This window comes from Cryptomeria japonica, chromosome 6 (genome assembly GCF_030272615.1).
Source record: "Cryptomeria japonica chromosome 6, Sugi_1.0, whole genome shotgun sequence".
In the NCBI taxonomy this organism is placed as follows: Eukaryota; Viridiplantae; Streptophyta; class Pinopsida; order Cupressales; family Cupressaceae; genus Cryptomeria; species Cryptomeria japonica.
The window spans coordinates 647,877,418-647,894,443 of record NC_081410.1 but is presented as its reverse complement, the minus strand read 5'-3'; the positions used below and the strand labels follow the sequence as shown (position 1 = coordinate 647,894,443).

The 17,026-nt window shown below is 35.4% G+C and overlaps 1 protein-coding gene across 1 annotated transcript; it reads right to left on the bottom strand.

Moving 5' to 3' along the window:
- Positions 1–3,325: 3,325 nt before the first annotated feature.
- On the bottom strand, positions 3,326–7,904 carry LOC131060695 (vacuolar protein 8). Its single transcript, XM_057994026.2, has 2 exons — positions 5,601–7,904; positions 3,326–3,985 (listed from the first exon to the last, which is right to left on the bottom strand). The coding sequence occupies exon 1, from the start codon at positions 7,285–7,287 to the stop codon at positions 5,608–5,610; it is 1,680 nt and encodes a 559-aa protein (XP_057850009.2). The 5' UTR covers positions 7,288–7,904; the 3' UTR covers positions 3,326–3,985; positions 5,601–5,607.
- Positions 7,905–17,026: the final 9,122 nt, after the last annotated feature.

The following is a 17,026-nucleotide window of genomic DNA, read 5'->3' as shown; positions in this document are numbered from 1 at the left end:
GACTCAAAACATTTCTCTAGGCAGGTCCTTTAGACAGGGTTGCCCCTTAGCCCCTGCTCTCTTCGTTATTGCAGCCGATGCCCTGCTCTACATTCTTAGAGACTCTACTATCTCTCCTAAAGTTCAGGGGATCCAACTTCCAAATGGGGAAGAACTGATCGATGCACAATTTGCTGATGATACAACACTCTTTCTAGATATCAGTAAACATAACTTTGAAGCCCTAGAAGGTAAAATCAAATTTCTAAGGGAGATTTTAGGAGCTAAAGTTTCACAAAGCAAATCTACCATGCTTGGATGGGAGGAGCAGCCTCCGGACTGGTTGCAGCAGTTTGGGATCCAATGGGGAGGACCTAACAAGATAGTCAGGTACCTAGGAATTCCATTTGCAATATCCCCATCTCTCAAAGAAATGTGGCAATGGGTTAGAACCAAAATGGAAAAAAAACTTAACAGATGGGATAATAGATATCTTTCACTTGCCGGGAGAATGCAGGTTTGCCAAAAAGTTCTATCCTCTTACAACATTTATTACTCATCAGTATGGATGTTCTCCAATTACCAGATCCTAGAAATACAAAAAACCATCAGGAACTTCCTGTGGTTTGATGGAAAAGGTAAAAATAAAATGCATTATGTTAATTGGGAGTGGTGCCATAAGGACAAGAGCCTGGGAGGGTTAGGACTTAAGGACTTGAGGATCCAAGGAACTGCTCTTGCAGTAAAGTGGATTTTCCAAGCTCTTGATGGGAATGAACCGTGGAAAGTGCTGGTTAGGAATAATATTTTGAAGGTCGTTCCAAAGAAGGCCAAAACTTGGAAATCCCTCCCTTTCTATGACCTTGTGGTTGGAGACTTCAAGGTATCAGTACAAGGGTCCAATGTCTTCAAGTCTATCTGGAAGGCCTGGAGTAGTGTTAAGCCCTTCATCACCAACTTTAGAGTAAGCAACAATGAGTTTATCCATGGTACTAGATCCATTTGGTGGAACCTCTTGCACTCATCCAAACCCTTGGCCCTCACTTAGGTGTGCTCTGCCAAAGCATGGGCGGCAAAAGGCATCTGCTTCTTTAAAGATATTATCAAGGATGATAGGCTGCTAGATTGGGATACCCTTAGAGCTAGATTTAATCTTCTGAGTTCCCATAAACGCACATATAGTATGTTACAGAAAGCCTGTGAAAAGCTCTTGCCCAAGAAACGCAAAAATGATATAGATTTTTGTAAGGATCTCTTATGGAATAATGTCATCTCAGTTCATAATGTTAAAACTAGTCTTATTTATAATACCCTAACATATGATGAAGCAATAATTTCCCATGTTAACAAGCTGTGGTTTGCAGAATTTTCAGTTAAACAATGGTAGAAGGTGTTCAATAGGCTCTGGAGTAGCCCTGTCACTCCTAAAGAGAAATGTTTTAAGTGGTTGTTGATTTTAAACAGGTTACCAATCAGAAAAGATCATAACAACAATGATATTTGTAATATTTGCAGGGTTCCTAAATCAATTAGACATATTTTTTTTAATTGTTGCATTGCTAAAGAAATCTGGTTATTATTTGGTATTCAATTTCCTATTCAATTTACTGTTCTTGATGTTATAATCGGATATATTAAAGATCTAAAAAAGGACACTAACCTTTTCTGGCACGTTCTTACTTTTGAGATTTTATGGCACATTTGGAAATTAAGAAATGAGGATAAATTTCAGGGCTCAAGTAGGGCCCTTATTGAGTCTTTTCGTGGACTCACCCTTCATCGAATTCTCTTGCAGGTATCAGTAACGATGAATGTAGAGAAGAACAAGTTCTTCAGATTCGTAAAGGATGGAAACGCAAAGATGTTCCTTCACGAGCTGGAGAACGGATATAAATGGAAGAGGACACTCAAAATGAAGAAAGAGGTGGACCTGACTCTGGAGACCCTGAGTGCAGAGGTGGTAGAGTGCGAGATCCTATCCAAGATCAGATTTAGATGCTTACAAAACTCCTTGACGGAAAACAAGCCGTTTGGATGGAAGGCCCTAGGGGTTGGACCACATGGATGGATGCTCCGCAGGAGAAAATTCTTCAAGGATAATTGACATATTTCATGGATGGATGCTCTGCATAGTGACTCATTTTTTTGAATTAAACATTAGAGTATTATATGTATAAATTTTTACATCTCTGCCTATATCTCTTGGTAAAACTATTAATCTTGTGAAGGTTGGACCTGTTGTCCAGGTTGAAAAACTGTAAATGTTTTTGTAATAGTCTTCTCTCCTTATATGCAATATAAAAAAAAAAAAGAAAATTGCAACCTATAAAACAATTTTATGAAAAACAATAAAATATCAAATAACTTTCTTAAAACTCACCTTCAAAGTCTAAATTTTTTTCTAAGAGCTTAGCTAATACATACCTCAAACCCTTTAAAAAATTAGATCAAAATTTGCAATGGTTTGAAAGTTACGATGAAAACACAAATGTTGGCCCAAATCATACTCTAATACTACTACTTGTGATATTTCTTGGAAATATTTGTAAAAATCAGAAATAGAGAAGACCACTTCAGATGGGTGACCTCTAATAATTAGATTATAAGATATGAATTCAATATTTGATGATATGATGATATGATGATATGGAAGAGAGTTCTCATTCTTATTTAGAGGCTTAACTCTGTAGGGACATAGTCGTACATCCTAATTAAGAGGTATTACTATATTAACTAATGTTTATGTTAAGGTTAAGCATGCCACAAGTGCTTATCCTTACTATACTTCAAAATATATAACATATACTTAAGAATGTATCATATAAAGATCATAACATATAGGTTTAATTTAAGACTACATCTCTCCTACTGAATCTTGTGATGAGTTGCCTCTTGACGAAGTTGAAATTTTCTATTTGTTATGCATTTATACATTGTTTTCTTGTTTATTTAACATCTCTGATGTATATGCATTTAAACATTGTTTTCTTGTTTAACATCCTTGGTGTATATACATTTATACATCATTAAAAATAATAATAATCCTTATTATTAAAAAGAAAAAGACTTTTGACTGAAAATATCCTTGAGGCGGGGACAAAAATCAGTTGGCCAAGTAATCAACAACGTCATACCCTCAACACTACAGTTTTAACCATCAAGTTGCCATAACAAACTTTACAAAAGTTAACTTTTAGTGCAGGTTAAAAAAGTGTTCAATTAGATGATTCATGATTTCAAATATGGAAACAATTTTTCTCTTTCTTTGTGTAGCCCCCAAATTCCAACTCTCTAATCATTCACGAATTAACCATAAGAAAATGGTCCTCCAGTATATTCGCCCATCTGACCAAATGAATCAATTATTTTTACTTTCATTATTTAGGACGCATGCTTTACATACAAGAAAATAGCTGTAGCATGTAACCAATCACTGAAGCAAGTATTTCTTTATACGGTTGCCATTATTTCTAGAATTTGATTCCTCATAACTCACCCCACTTTGTACTAGTACCGTTGCATTATTCTGTCTAACAAATCACAGTTGTTGCCAGTAGCCCTTGGACAACTTGGTTGTGGAATGGATTGCTTCCATAACAATAAAGCCAGGTTATAACTGTTGAGCAGTTGTGATAACTGAGTGCAAGGCAATTAGTGGGAAGCACGTTTCTTATAGCTGTGCTCCATTAAGACACTCCTCAACAGTTTCCACTGATTTGTCAACATACCCAAAACATCTGTTTTGAAACAAGGTAATCTTTGCCAACTATTTACAGGTTTTTGAGCCTTTGAGCGATTGCTAGCTGTTTACCAAATGAAAAGTGATGCTAATTTGCATAAAAAATATTGTGTATATCACAAACACTGGATGTGTTGTCTCTATGAATTGCCCAGCCACATAATTACTTAATTTATCAATTTCCTCTGTCCAATCTCCCACAAATTACACTGATCTAGGTAAAGAGAAATTCTTGATATCCTCTTTCGAATCTCGTACAATGCCGATCTACATAGAGAATGCCATATTGTGTTAGTTGCATAAAGAAAAAATATTATTGCTAATACAGAAAAAAAAATGCAAGAACAGTTGTATATTTATTAATTTCAATAGGAGATGACAAGTTTTGCTTTGTACTCCAAAGAAGTTGTACAGAAGTAGGCAAATACTTGCACAGTAGTTAAGGCTGAATCTAAAAGAAGCATTTGTTGTAATAGTGCTTGACAGAGGACAAAACGGGAGATTACCTCTCAAAACAAATATAAAAAAAAATCAGAACGATGGGGGAACGATGGGGGAGGTACATAGCATTTTATTTTGGTTTGTGAAAAAAGATTATTCTAGCTATGGCTAAAAGCCAGATACGAACTGTATAGTATGTCTTAAGAGATTAGACAAACTATTTTTCCAATTTTGTGCATTGTATTCATTTGAATTATTTGACAGATTTCTACAATAGAATAAAGAAACTGTGATCAAAGACATGAACAAAGTTCATTTTGATATGCACAGATAAATGTTTCGATAATGTCATAGGCTATTTGTATCCTCAAACAAACCTCCAAGTAGCTAGACTGAAGAAAGTGACGACATAGAAAGAAACGTAACTTATGAATAGATATTTTGGGTTTCAAAATTTTGATGGTTTGCATTTGGGTTAGTGTGTGTTTCATAAAAATAAACATAATTTAGGACTGCTTCTGTCTAGTTTCCTTCAACACTAAACCCTGGGGTGAAGAGTGTGAAGTCTCTTCAACCTGTTGAAGAAAGACGGAATGATTAAAACTGGAACAAGTTTGTGAAATTTAAACATCAGTATATTATCTATGCTATGAAAACTTGAATATTTTAATTCAAAGGATGAACGACTGTGTATTCTCTTTGGAGGTAAGAAGCAACAGGTGGACTTCCTTTAAAGACATTTTCTTTCTATGTTGTAGAAATTGATTAAAAAGACATAAATTTACTGCAAACAAAAGCCAATTATTTTGAGTGGCGGGTGAAGCATCTGAAAACCTACACTAACATAGTAAAATCTCTCAGTAACCTTGAAGCACAAGTACAACAAATAGACCTTGATTCTAACAAATTTAAGTGTAAAACCCAATTAGAATTAGGGCAAACAAGCAATGTCTGATCATGACAACAGAAGAATTAAGAAACAAATAGAGTAATTTTGAAATGCTGTGTTTCCTTGGAATGGAATTTGAGACATCCTAGCAGCAATGATTTCTTCAAAAAATAATTTTAAAAATAGAAAACGAGGAAGTTCAAATCTATACAAGTTTCAAATTTTGTTCCAGTAATTCTTCTCCCTTACACCCTTTGAAGAATCAACACAGCTGTTTATTTCTATTTCTTTCTCTCCTAGATTCTTGTGCTTTAGTCATCTTTGTCTACTGATCCTAATTTCTCTTTCTCTTGTTCTCTTACTTTGATGATGGCTCATGAAATTTGATCCAAAACATCGGTGATAAAAAATAAAAAATTCATATGATCAAATCCAGAAAGTATCAAGCAACAATCAAGATAGCTATTATCTCGGAAGAAGCGGGTGCATGAAAATGCAGTGCAGAATGATTGAAAAATATATGTAAACTTAAATATGCACAACATGTATTACCTGCAATTCAATTTAACCATTTCCCACTAAATATTTTGAGTAATTTGCTGTTCCCTGCTATCTTGTTTAGAATCTTCTTTGCTCCAACCACTTCCATCTCCGCCAATTTCTCAAGATGCTGGCAACCTCCTGCATGGACAATTTTTATCTTGCCGCTGTCGCTGTTGGAGAGGGCCTCTACTGCCAAAAGAGGAAATTTCTTGGCCACGGTCTCATTTTCAGGATTGAGCAACCCTACCAGACAAGAGACACCAACCTCATCTTTAATGAATTCTTTTCTATTGCTTCTGAGGAGAAAAAGACTGGAAAGTGCCCGCGCAGCGATTTCCTGAGAAGAACCAGCTTTGCCATCAAGCATCCTTGCAAGCAGGGGAATGCACCCTGCTTTCCCCAACACCCTGTTTGTTTCGTTTGACCCAGATAAATTGCAGATGACCGCGGCTGCCAAATTCTGAAGTGCAGAGTATCCACTATCAAGAGTCTGTACCAGTAGCTTGAGAAATTTAGGAGAATCCATTACAATTCTTTCAGCCGAGGGTGATGTAGAGAGGTTGTGAATTGCCCTCAATGCAATCTCTCTGGCCTGAAGACTCTCTGCTCGTTCCAATAACCGGAACAGGGATTCAAATCCCCCTTTACTCTCAATTATCTGCCTCACTTTTTCATCATCAGAAGCCATCAAATCTATGCATCTCGCCGCGGATTCTTGCACAGGAGGCGCCCCTGAATTCAGCAAACTGACCAAAACAGGAATTGCTCCCTCCCCTATAATTTCAATCCTAATTTCCTCCACCGCCCACAAATTCGACAGGATTCTAACCCCAGTCGCCCGCAACTCCGTGTCTGCAGAGTGGCACACATTGACAAGGTCTGAAACCCCTCCATTTGCACAAACCGCCCATGAATTCTCAGAATTATCCACAGTCAACGCATGTAGAGCCTCTGCGGCCTTCTCCTTTGCCAGACTACTGCCGCTCTCTAAAACCCTAACCAGGGGCGCCACGACAGACCCTTCGCCCAAAAGAGAACAAGCCTTACAACTATCAGAGCGGGCCAGAATCGAAACCGCAACCGTAGACTGCTCTCTTAGAACCGCCACATTCGAATCCAACAAATGCACCAGGTAACCAATATCCTTTTCCTTGGCGGCGCTCATAACGCTCTGCCCGTCCTGTTCAAGAAGCTTTATCAAAGCACTCAGCGCCTTGTCTTTCTGCTCTGTATTTCCTATCTGCAGCCTGGCAAACACATCCTTGACAAGAAGAACTTCCTCCCCGTCCCCTGCACCATCAAATTCTGCCCCCAGAACACCACTCTTTAACAGAAGATCCGAATCCCTGAGGTGCAAATTCAGCTTGCTCACCACCACATCCAAATCGCTCTGCATAAGGAGCTTCCCGCTGAAGTTAAGAGCCGTGCAGCTTCTAGCCAGGTCTCTGATTTCATCCAGGCTCGACACCACCCGAGGAAGAAGCTCCTTCATCAACGAATTCTCCGCCCAGTGAGGACAATCCGCTACAGTAGCCAACGTAGTCCCGAGCTCCTCCAGCTTTGTTCTGATCGCCTGCCATTTGGTCGAAAATACCTTGGTCGACAAAGTCTCTGCAACCACCTGCGGAATCGAATCCAGTGCTGTTTTCAGCAACTTTTGCGGATCGAACCCCACATCTCCTTCGTACGTGTCCATCAGAAACAAAAGCCACTGCACTCCGTATCAAGTATCTACTTCTCTACATTCGATCCCTCAGCCTCGACTCTGTACTTATTTTCTACTTCCCAAATTAATCAAATATTTGTTAAAACCAGCTGCAGAACAAGCATCCATTCCTGATCCCCTGCCTCCTCTTCATATAAATTCACAATCCAACCTTAGCCGGCCACATACAATTCAATCTCCTCAAGTCTGAATTGACAAATTCCATGGCGAAAGAGTCGCAGTCTCTCCACGCGCTTACGCCATCTCTTCCCGCGTCAACAGTTTCAGGCTTATTTTTCTCAAAATTTTGCCCATTCCCCCGACTCGAACCCTGGACTTCGGAAGATATGTACTCTGTAATGCAGTTCGTTGTGGTTGTATGGTTAAATAAGGAATCAATGATGCATGTTATTGTCTGCAATACATACCAGACAAAGTAGAACGAGAGTCTTGTCTTTACCGTCGTTGCCATGGACAGATCATAATAACACTCGCCCTTCTCAATTTCACTGCCAGGTCAACGGTTGTTAACGTAAATTACATGTTTCTGATTTCATCTGATTATCTCGTTTAACCTTTCATGGCCGACTTTATAAACATCTCTGAGCATTTAGTTTGGATGGAGAGATTATTATTATTATTATTATTATATTATATATAGAATGTAACAGATTTTGTTTGGTGAGCCTTGCATTCATTTTAAAAACGTAGTTTTTTTTTTAATAATGATTACCTATATTTTTTAAAGTTTTATAATGTTTCATTGTCACTTGGTATATTCAGTTTTCTTCTTTTCAAATAAAGGGTTAGAGGGTGTTATGTATGAGCCCACACAAATATAGGAATATTTGTTGAAAGATTTGTTTGTGTATCTGATATTTGTTTTTATGTCGATTTAATAAATAAGTAGAATATAAAATATAGATGTATATTATTTTTTATTTTATTTAAAAATAATGTAATGAATTATTAATGCATTTATTGCATGTTTACATATACTTTCTTGTTAGGAGGAGTTTTAGTTTTGGAAGGGGCACTATGATAGATTTGTTTTTATCTTTATCTTGTAAACAAATGGAATATGAGACATGAACATATATTAATTCTTTATTTTCTTCATGAACAAGATGATAGGTAAACAATGTAGTCTTGTAGGACGCGTCTATTATGGCTCCAAAACAATAGTACGGATTGACTAACACGCGTGTTAGTCGCGCGTTTTACACCGTCGATTTTGCAATTAACGTCTACGATTGACTAACCTGTCGCTAACACGCTATACGAAAGGTCTGTTTTGGAGCCAGAATAGCTTCGGTCGTCATTGCAACTTCACATAAATTTCCTTGCATAAGGGGTTTTGGGTTTGGTAGGTATATTGTGACGATTAATATCTATTAAATAATTATGTGAATGGTATATCCTTTTTTCATTGTCACTTGGTATATTCTGTTTTTTTCCTTACAAATTAAGGGTTAGAGGATGTTATGTTTGAGCCCACACAAATATATTATTAGAATATCTTTTGAGAGGGTTTTTTGCGTATCTTATATTTGTTTTTATCCTCATCTAATAAATAAGTGGAATATAAAATATGGATGTATGTTATTTTTTAATTCTTTTTATAGACGAAGTAATGGGTAATTAATGTAGTCATTGTAAGTTTGCATAGACTTCCTTGTTATAGGACTTTGGATTTGGAAGGGGTACTATGATAATTGAAGATTTGTTTTTACCTTCATCTAATAAACAAGTGGAATATGTGACATGGATGTAAATTAAATTCTTTGTTTTTTCCATGAATGAGACAATGGGTAATCAATGCATTCATTGTAAGTTTACAATACAATACAGATGTATATTATTTTTTTATTTTATTTTTTATAGATAATGTAATGGGTTATTAATGCATTCATTGCAAGTTTACATAGACTTTCTTGTTATATGAGTTTTAGGTTTGGTAGAAGTATTGTGGTGATTAGCAAACTATTTTTACCTTCATGTAATAAACAAGTAAAACATGAGACGTGGACCCATATATTAATTCTTTATTTTCTCCATGGATGAGACAATGGGTAACCAATGTAGTCATTGCAAGTTCCCATAAACTTCCTTGCATTAGGGGTTTTGTGTTTGGTAGGGATATTGTGACAATTAAATATCTATTAAGTAATCTTGTAAAGGGTATATACTTTTTTTCTTGGTTTTAAAATTAATAATGTGATGGAATAGGAAGTGTTTGTGATTATATAATTTTCACTAATAAGATAAAACTTGAGAATAACAATTTAAGATCAATAAGGCTTTAATTGCCTCTGGCGATTTTAAAAGGAGGTAAGTAGCCCAGGAAAGACAATGCATTATTGAGACAAATAGAGAGATTGAGACCTAAAGCCTTTCTTCTATGGGTTTTGACCTCCTTGAAGATTTTTGCATGATTTCAGTTACCAACTAGTTTTGCGAAGTTCTCACCTCCAACTTCCTTCAGGATATGTAAGCTTTATTTAGAGGCTTTTCAAAGATGGTGATCCTAAGAGAATATTATGCAAGCTATCAAATTTCAAAGATGTTGATGCCAAAAGAATATTCTACCTTCAAATTTAAAGATGTTGATGAGCTATTGGCATATTCTCATGCTTTTGAAATATGACCATATATTTGTTCTGATGAGATCTTGACCCTTGACATTGTAGCTAACTTTGGCACCTTATTATTTATATAAGGGTCATCGTTAATCTTTCAAAAGGGCTAGAAATTGTTGATAATTGTGGGACATATCATGAAGAATTATCACTATTTTGTTTCCTTCATGGTTTCCTTTCACCTAGATTAGTAGCATTATTTGTCTATACTTGCAAGATTATGAATGTGATACCAATCGAGTCATGTACATTGCAAATTACATGTGACTTGTAATTTACTATCAACATTTTAAAATATTAAAGTATTGCACCATTGTTTGGGTGTATTTCCGTCTTTCTTAAATTGATGAGTTTCTCTTTGAAGATTTGCACTATTTATGAGTAGTAGTGAACAATTTTGGCAAAGCGTAAACTAGTTATGGTGTCTATTTATGATCTATAGTATATTCATGTGTTGTTCCTAAGAAAATATTTTTTTAACCCTCTCTCCTCCTTTTCCTTATCTTTTTCCATTTTCTTAAAATATTTCAATGAATTTTTAAAATAATTGATCAAAGTTATCTATGAACTTTGCAAATCTTCAAACTAAATTGTGATCTATGTATTAAGGATGAAATATTGTTAAAATTATCTCTCTTTCTATGAATTCATCCTCTTCTAGGCTCCTAAATTTGCAAGTCCCTTTGTAAAATAACCTACAATGAACTTTAAGTGAAACTAGTGTGTCAAGACCCGACTATCAAAGCCTTGGGATAGTGAAATTCTATTCTTGGATTTAATTATCTTTCAAGAAAGTAGAATTTATTATGAATTTTATTTGAGCTTGTATTTGCATAAAAAAATGTCAAAATGATGAAATTGAAAGAATGTGTAAGATCAATATAGGTTTTCTCACAAATCTTTTGATTAGCATGATTAATGTATAAGAGTTTGTGATAATTATTATCTAATATTTCATTATCTATAGAATTGACCATGGGAATTGTTTGTATATATGAATGAAAAGTTTAGATTCCTTATTAGTTAGTTGTTTATCTATCTTGCCAATTATATCTTCAAATGAAAATGTTATGTTATTCAAGATGTTTAATGTTGTGTCTATGATTTTAATAGAGGAAGGAGGTTTGTCTATATGGGGTCAATGCCATTAAAATGATGGGGAAATGAGTTTATGGAAATATGGATTTTAAAAATATTATGTTTGTATGTACCTCAAAAGGGTTCCCTTTTTCATTTATGTCATTGATAAGAATTAGGTTATGATGTATCAGTCATAGATATTCATATATCTTTTAGTGTCATGGCTAAGAACCCTATGAAGTTGATAGAATGCATTAAAAAAATATTTTCAGGGAGAGGAAGAGATGTATCTAAGAGCTAGATTGATAGAAGCTACACAAGATTTGTTGAAAGAGCTTGAGCCATGCTTGTTTGATATAAATCAAATAGTATAGTGAATGATCAAGGTTGTCAAGATTGGAGAGAGAATAAGAATAATATGACAATGGTATCATAGGAGGATATATGATAGATGCTAGAGGGGTGGTTGTTGATACTACATTCATTGCCTCCTTTATATTACAATATTATTGGTTGCAAGAAGTTTCTTAAAGGTTTCATAAATTTTCATTTTTTGTGGCCGTAGGAGAGATGTTATAACCTTATCCATATTATTCTCGTAGTCTCTAAGTGTAAGGAATTGCATGCATAAAATATCAATTATATGCAGATAAATATTAACACAAGAATGAAAAACACATAAATAATAACAGTGAAGAGACAATATTTAACGTGGCTCACCCAATCTCGGGCCACATCCACCAAAAAAAGAGTCCAATATTATTATCCAGTAAATAAAACCAATTACAACCAGCAATCCCGCTACAAAATGCTATAAAATTCTCTACAGAAAGCCCCTAACCCTTAGCCTTTTTTTATCAAGACTTATGTTGGTTAGAAAATTAGGGTTACAACATGTTAGCCAATAGAAAAATAACACCCGACATCTTTATAAAATAATAAGTCTTTTTGGCCTTGCAGAGCACTGCCCCTCGACTCCGCCTTGTATCACGACAGGGAGTGTGCAAGGGGCGATGCCCCTTGACCCCATCTTGGGGGTGCTACCCCCAAACCCTCGTTGAAAAATATGGGGGGAAACCGCACCGATAGAAGTAGGAAAAATTTAACCTCCGAGTCTGATTAGGCTCCATACAACAACACTAAGCGTTGCACATAAGACCACAAAAAAATTGTTTTTTTATAACACCATTTTTCAAAGATTGATGGAATCACATTATCCATGAAAACCATTTGAATCTCTATCTTTGGTAAATAAAAACGTATTTAGACTACCAAAATTCATTGGAATATAAGGAGAAAGTCACCAACTCTCTCTTGAGGTCCTTGTTCCATGCATAAAATAACAATGTTAACTTCAAGGGAGATTTTGAATTTGAAAGTGATTAATGAATGTATTGGTTATCATTTCAATTTTTTGTGGAAGAGTTAAACATTGAGTAAAATCATTCAAGTGCATGCTTGTTGAATGGGAAAGGAAATATTTTACACAAATTGTGATATCATAAACATATTCTAAACAAAAGTAATAAATTTTGGGCAAGATTAATGAGATCTCCTCTACCATAATGGAGAAAAAGGTGTAGTACCTTAACATTGGGGGGAATGGGTGTGCCAATTTAAAATAGGGTGAAACAATACATCAAGATATGTTGAACTTCAATGAATCCAAATTCATTGAAAATGATAAATGATATAAAATTTGAATCAACTGTGAAATAAAATGCCAACCATAACAAAAGTTTTATGTTGAGAAATACTTTTGGGAAAAATATCCACACCCAAAGAGAGTCAAACATGCAATAATCTTGAAAATAGTTACAATACATCAACTTATCCTTTTAAAATTTATAGCATAACAATACTTATATAAGCCACAAAATAACCTTTGCATCCACTAATTCCAAGCATCAATTTATAAGGGAAGAACAAAATAGAAACCATCACATGGTTTTTGAAAATCATTAGCAAGGCTAAGAGAGGTATGGTTTCCAAAATGGTCAAGGTAAAAATTCCAATGTCCCATTCATCTTATTCTTCTTGGATATTTTTAGAATATTCCTTACATGTCATTGGTAATAAACAAGAATATTTGACCATGCAAACTTGGGGGTCCTATTTTGTGTTCATACAACCCATTCAAATGTTCTCTTTGAAAGTGTTCAAACCTATCATAATGCTAGTTAAGATTCCAATGTAACCTCTCTTTTCTATTCTGATATGTGTCATGAGGATCTATCTTATGTAACTCCCATGATGATGAGTCACTATGCTCTTACACGTCCTTCAAGATATTGACACATGGACATACATGCCACCTTAATGTGGGTGTCTACTTCCTCATGTGAGGACAAAACTACAAAAAGACAAAAGTACTTCCACCTCAAAAATAAGATACCAAATTACCAAGTGATAATAAAAGCACTAAATAAAAAATAGTAAATATAAATAATATTAAATATTAACATTAGGAATACAAGACTGTGACACCTTTTCCCAATGGTGCCAAGATGTCATCTGATAAATTTTTATAGTGAATATCTATGATCTCCTCCCTTAAATTTTGGAAAAAAGTGTTTAGTTTATGTTGCAATTATTGTAAAGAGTGAAAATCATGAGATGTGATACGATCAATCAGTGAATTAGGAGTAGGTTGTGGAGAGAGATAAGAAGGAATTTTAGAAAATTGAGGAGAAGATGAAGAATGTGATATGGTAATAGAATGTGAAGAAAATAAATAGTAGTAATGTGTCGCATGAGGATTATTGAGAAATGAAGAACAGTGGAGAGTGGTATTAGTATAAGGAGTAGTCATGAATGTGTTGGTGTAATTGTTGGAAACCAATAACACTGAGAGGGGTGGGGGGGGGGGGGGGTGAATCAGTGTTATACAGGAATAGTAGATTTTAGCCTTAATAAAACATGCATACACCAATCGGTGTACCGATACATATAGAATAGAAAGAAGTAAAGCAACCAACAAGCTAAACACATAAATGAGAATCATAACACACAAATTTATACGTGGAAAACCTCAAAGAGGAAAAACCACGATGGGATTTGTGACCCACAATATCAATCCATTGGTCAAACGAAGATATATTACAAAATATGAGGGGCCTGCACTTGCAGGAAGGCTTACAACATAGAGCACACTGCTCAATCACAATAGGAGCCACACTGATTACATAAAATTCCAGACAACAATCTGGAGAAGTGTGAACTGCTAAGATAGCATCTTCTATGCCAGAATACAGTTTCGGTTTAAGCTCTATTTGTTCCGGTTTGAAACTCTAAACCCCTTTACCAGAATAACCCTTACAATAAATTCCTCACATATATAATCTCTCTGAATAATTTCGCATCATATTACATTCTCATATCCATAATCTCCTATCTCATGTCTATATCTCTATTTAAAAATGATCTAATCTTAACCGAACTATATACCCTATACAACTTTTATGCCTTATGTCGGCTTACAAAGATATATACAATATCAGATTACATGTCGGTCAGATAACATAAATGTATTAACATTAAAACAAGTTACCAATGCCGGATCCAAGATGTGTTGGCCTCCAATACCAATAACCTTTACTATACCATGTCGGCCTGCCTTGCCAGTGACCAAATAAGTCTTATGTCCTGCCGGTGTCGATGTCAGTGCCGATGTAGAATCTGTGAAGTGCTTGTCGGTATACCATATGAAGCCGAAACACAAAATCATGTTGCCATAAATGACAACATAGTGAAACCAACCAATAGAGTGTCAATTGCCAACAATCTCCCCCTTTGGCATTGATGGCAACACTCATGTGAAAAATGCTCAAGGTTTCATTTGTCTGTTTCATCCCGCCCTGCTCACCCTGAGCCGAATATGCAAAATACTCCATATCTCTAAAACTCTATAACTCCCCCTTATGTATGCAACTCTTTTATTATTTTTCACATCTATACTAATCCCCCTTTGAAATCAATGCCATTAATAATTCTAAAAGGAATGTCAAAGAATAAGAAATGTACAATGAATATCCCCAAAAATGTCTTACCAGAGCTTGACCAATTTTAAAATTTCCGGATAAGCTTTCTCTAGTAACTCCACATAAGTATCCCAGCCGGTTTTGAATGTACTGAAAATAGATATAAGTCCACTCAATAAATGTTGAAAAGATTCTTTCTCATTTACCTCTGTCGGTGTGGGCTTTCCCACCATATCCATGCATTTCTTCTTGTGTACACATAGTGAATCTAACCAAGGACTCACCAAGCCTCTTAGACTTCTAGCTCTTCAAATTATTTTGTCTCTTTCCTTCTCAAGAGCATAAATTTGGTTCTCCAAAATCAAAATTTGACCATCAATTGATGTAGTAAATGAAATTAATCCATCAAAAGAGTTAGCAATACTTGCAATTTTCTCCTGAATCTCTTTTATCTTTTTATCTACATTTGTTGTAAGTATTTTAGTGTTAGAACATACCCTATATATATTTGTACATTATTTCAAAGAATTTTCTATTAGGATTAGCTTCTCCTCAATCTTTTTCTTCTCTGTTTCAATTACTTGATCAAAAGCGGCTCACTTAGCTTGAGTAAATATTTCTAGTGCTTGCCGGTTTGAGATTTGCTGTAAGGATTGAAAGTCTTTTGATACATTCTCATTGATTACCTTAAGCTTGCTAGAAGGGCTCGCTTCATTTTCAATCTTACACTTCAGGACCAATCTGTGTAGAATAGTGATTGATTGGTCTATAGTCCCCTTGTCTGTGGTTCCCTCCTTCATTAGTTTTTGAGAATCCATCATCATTAGTTTAGTGGGACTCATTTCTGTGATGGTTTTCTTTTCTACCTGAGAAGTGTCAATTGACAATAATGATGGACCAACAACCGTTACCTTGCCGGATTCCCCTATTTTCTCCTCTGATGTTTTATCCTTTATAACCTCCTCACTTGCACCGATGGCTTCGCCACTTGGTGTAGTTTGTGTAACTATCGGTTCCTCTGTAGGAACAATATCCTCAACTTGTACATTTGTATTTGGAGGATAATTATCCTCGATATTAGTATCCTGTATAATGTTAGCTTGTTCATTCTCAGTATTAACTGGTATCTCAGTATTTGTTTGTACATCTGTATTTACCAGTGGCTCAATTTCCACTATCTTAATATTTTTCAAAACTGATCGTGAAGTGCCCATAATCCCCTTTCCTTTTCCTTTGATCGGGGTATCTACAATGTCTGTCTTGGTTTCCGGTGAAGTGAAGAATCCTTTGTTTTCTCCCAAAAATTTAATCCATGCTTTTTGAGTTTCCTTTATTACTGTCTCACAATAAAATGGTTAGTGCATGATTAATATTCAATAACCCAAAAACCATTTTAAATAAGATATCAAGAAAGATTGAATAAGAACATCATGAAAACAAGATGAAATATACTCATGAAGCTCCCATTGCAAGTAGCTCTTCCTTGTCCTCCTTGCCTCCACGAACTTTGCTAGCTCCAAAGTTTGACTAATGGAGAGTTGGAGATAGATAGAGTGAATGTTGATTGCTCTCCTTGTGCTCAACAAGATAAGTGGATGGATTTGATAGGATTGGATTTGAGTGATGGATTATGAATTTGATAGATTTGAGAGAGGATTAGAAGAGGATAAGAGAAGAAATAGGCAACATGACAATGCATGAGAAGTGGATGATTTGTGAGGAGAATAGGCTCCAATTTATAGATTGGAGGAGGCCAATGGAGGGCCAAGATTGATTTGATCATGAAGGGTCAATATTGATTTGAGATAGAAGGCATGGATCAAGGATGCCTTGGGAAAATAAACAGGAATATAAAATTCCTTGAGAAGAGGGGGGAAAGGATGAGGAATTAAAAGTTCTAAAATAAGGATGCATTGAGGGATTCAAAGAAATTTGATTTTCTTTGAGAGGCTCAATGTTGATGTGACATGAGTGGGAATTAAAAATTGAGGGATAATGATAAGCATGACTATGAGAGATTCTAGAAGGATT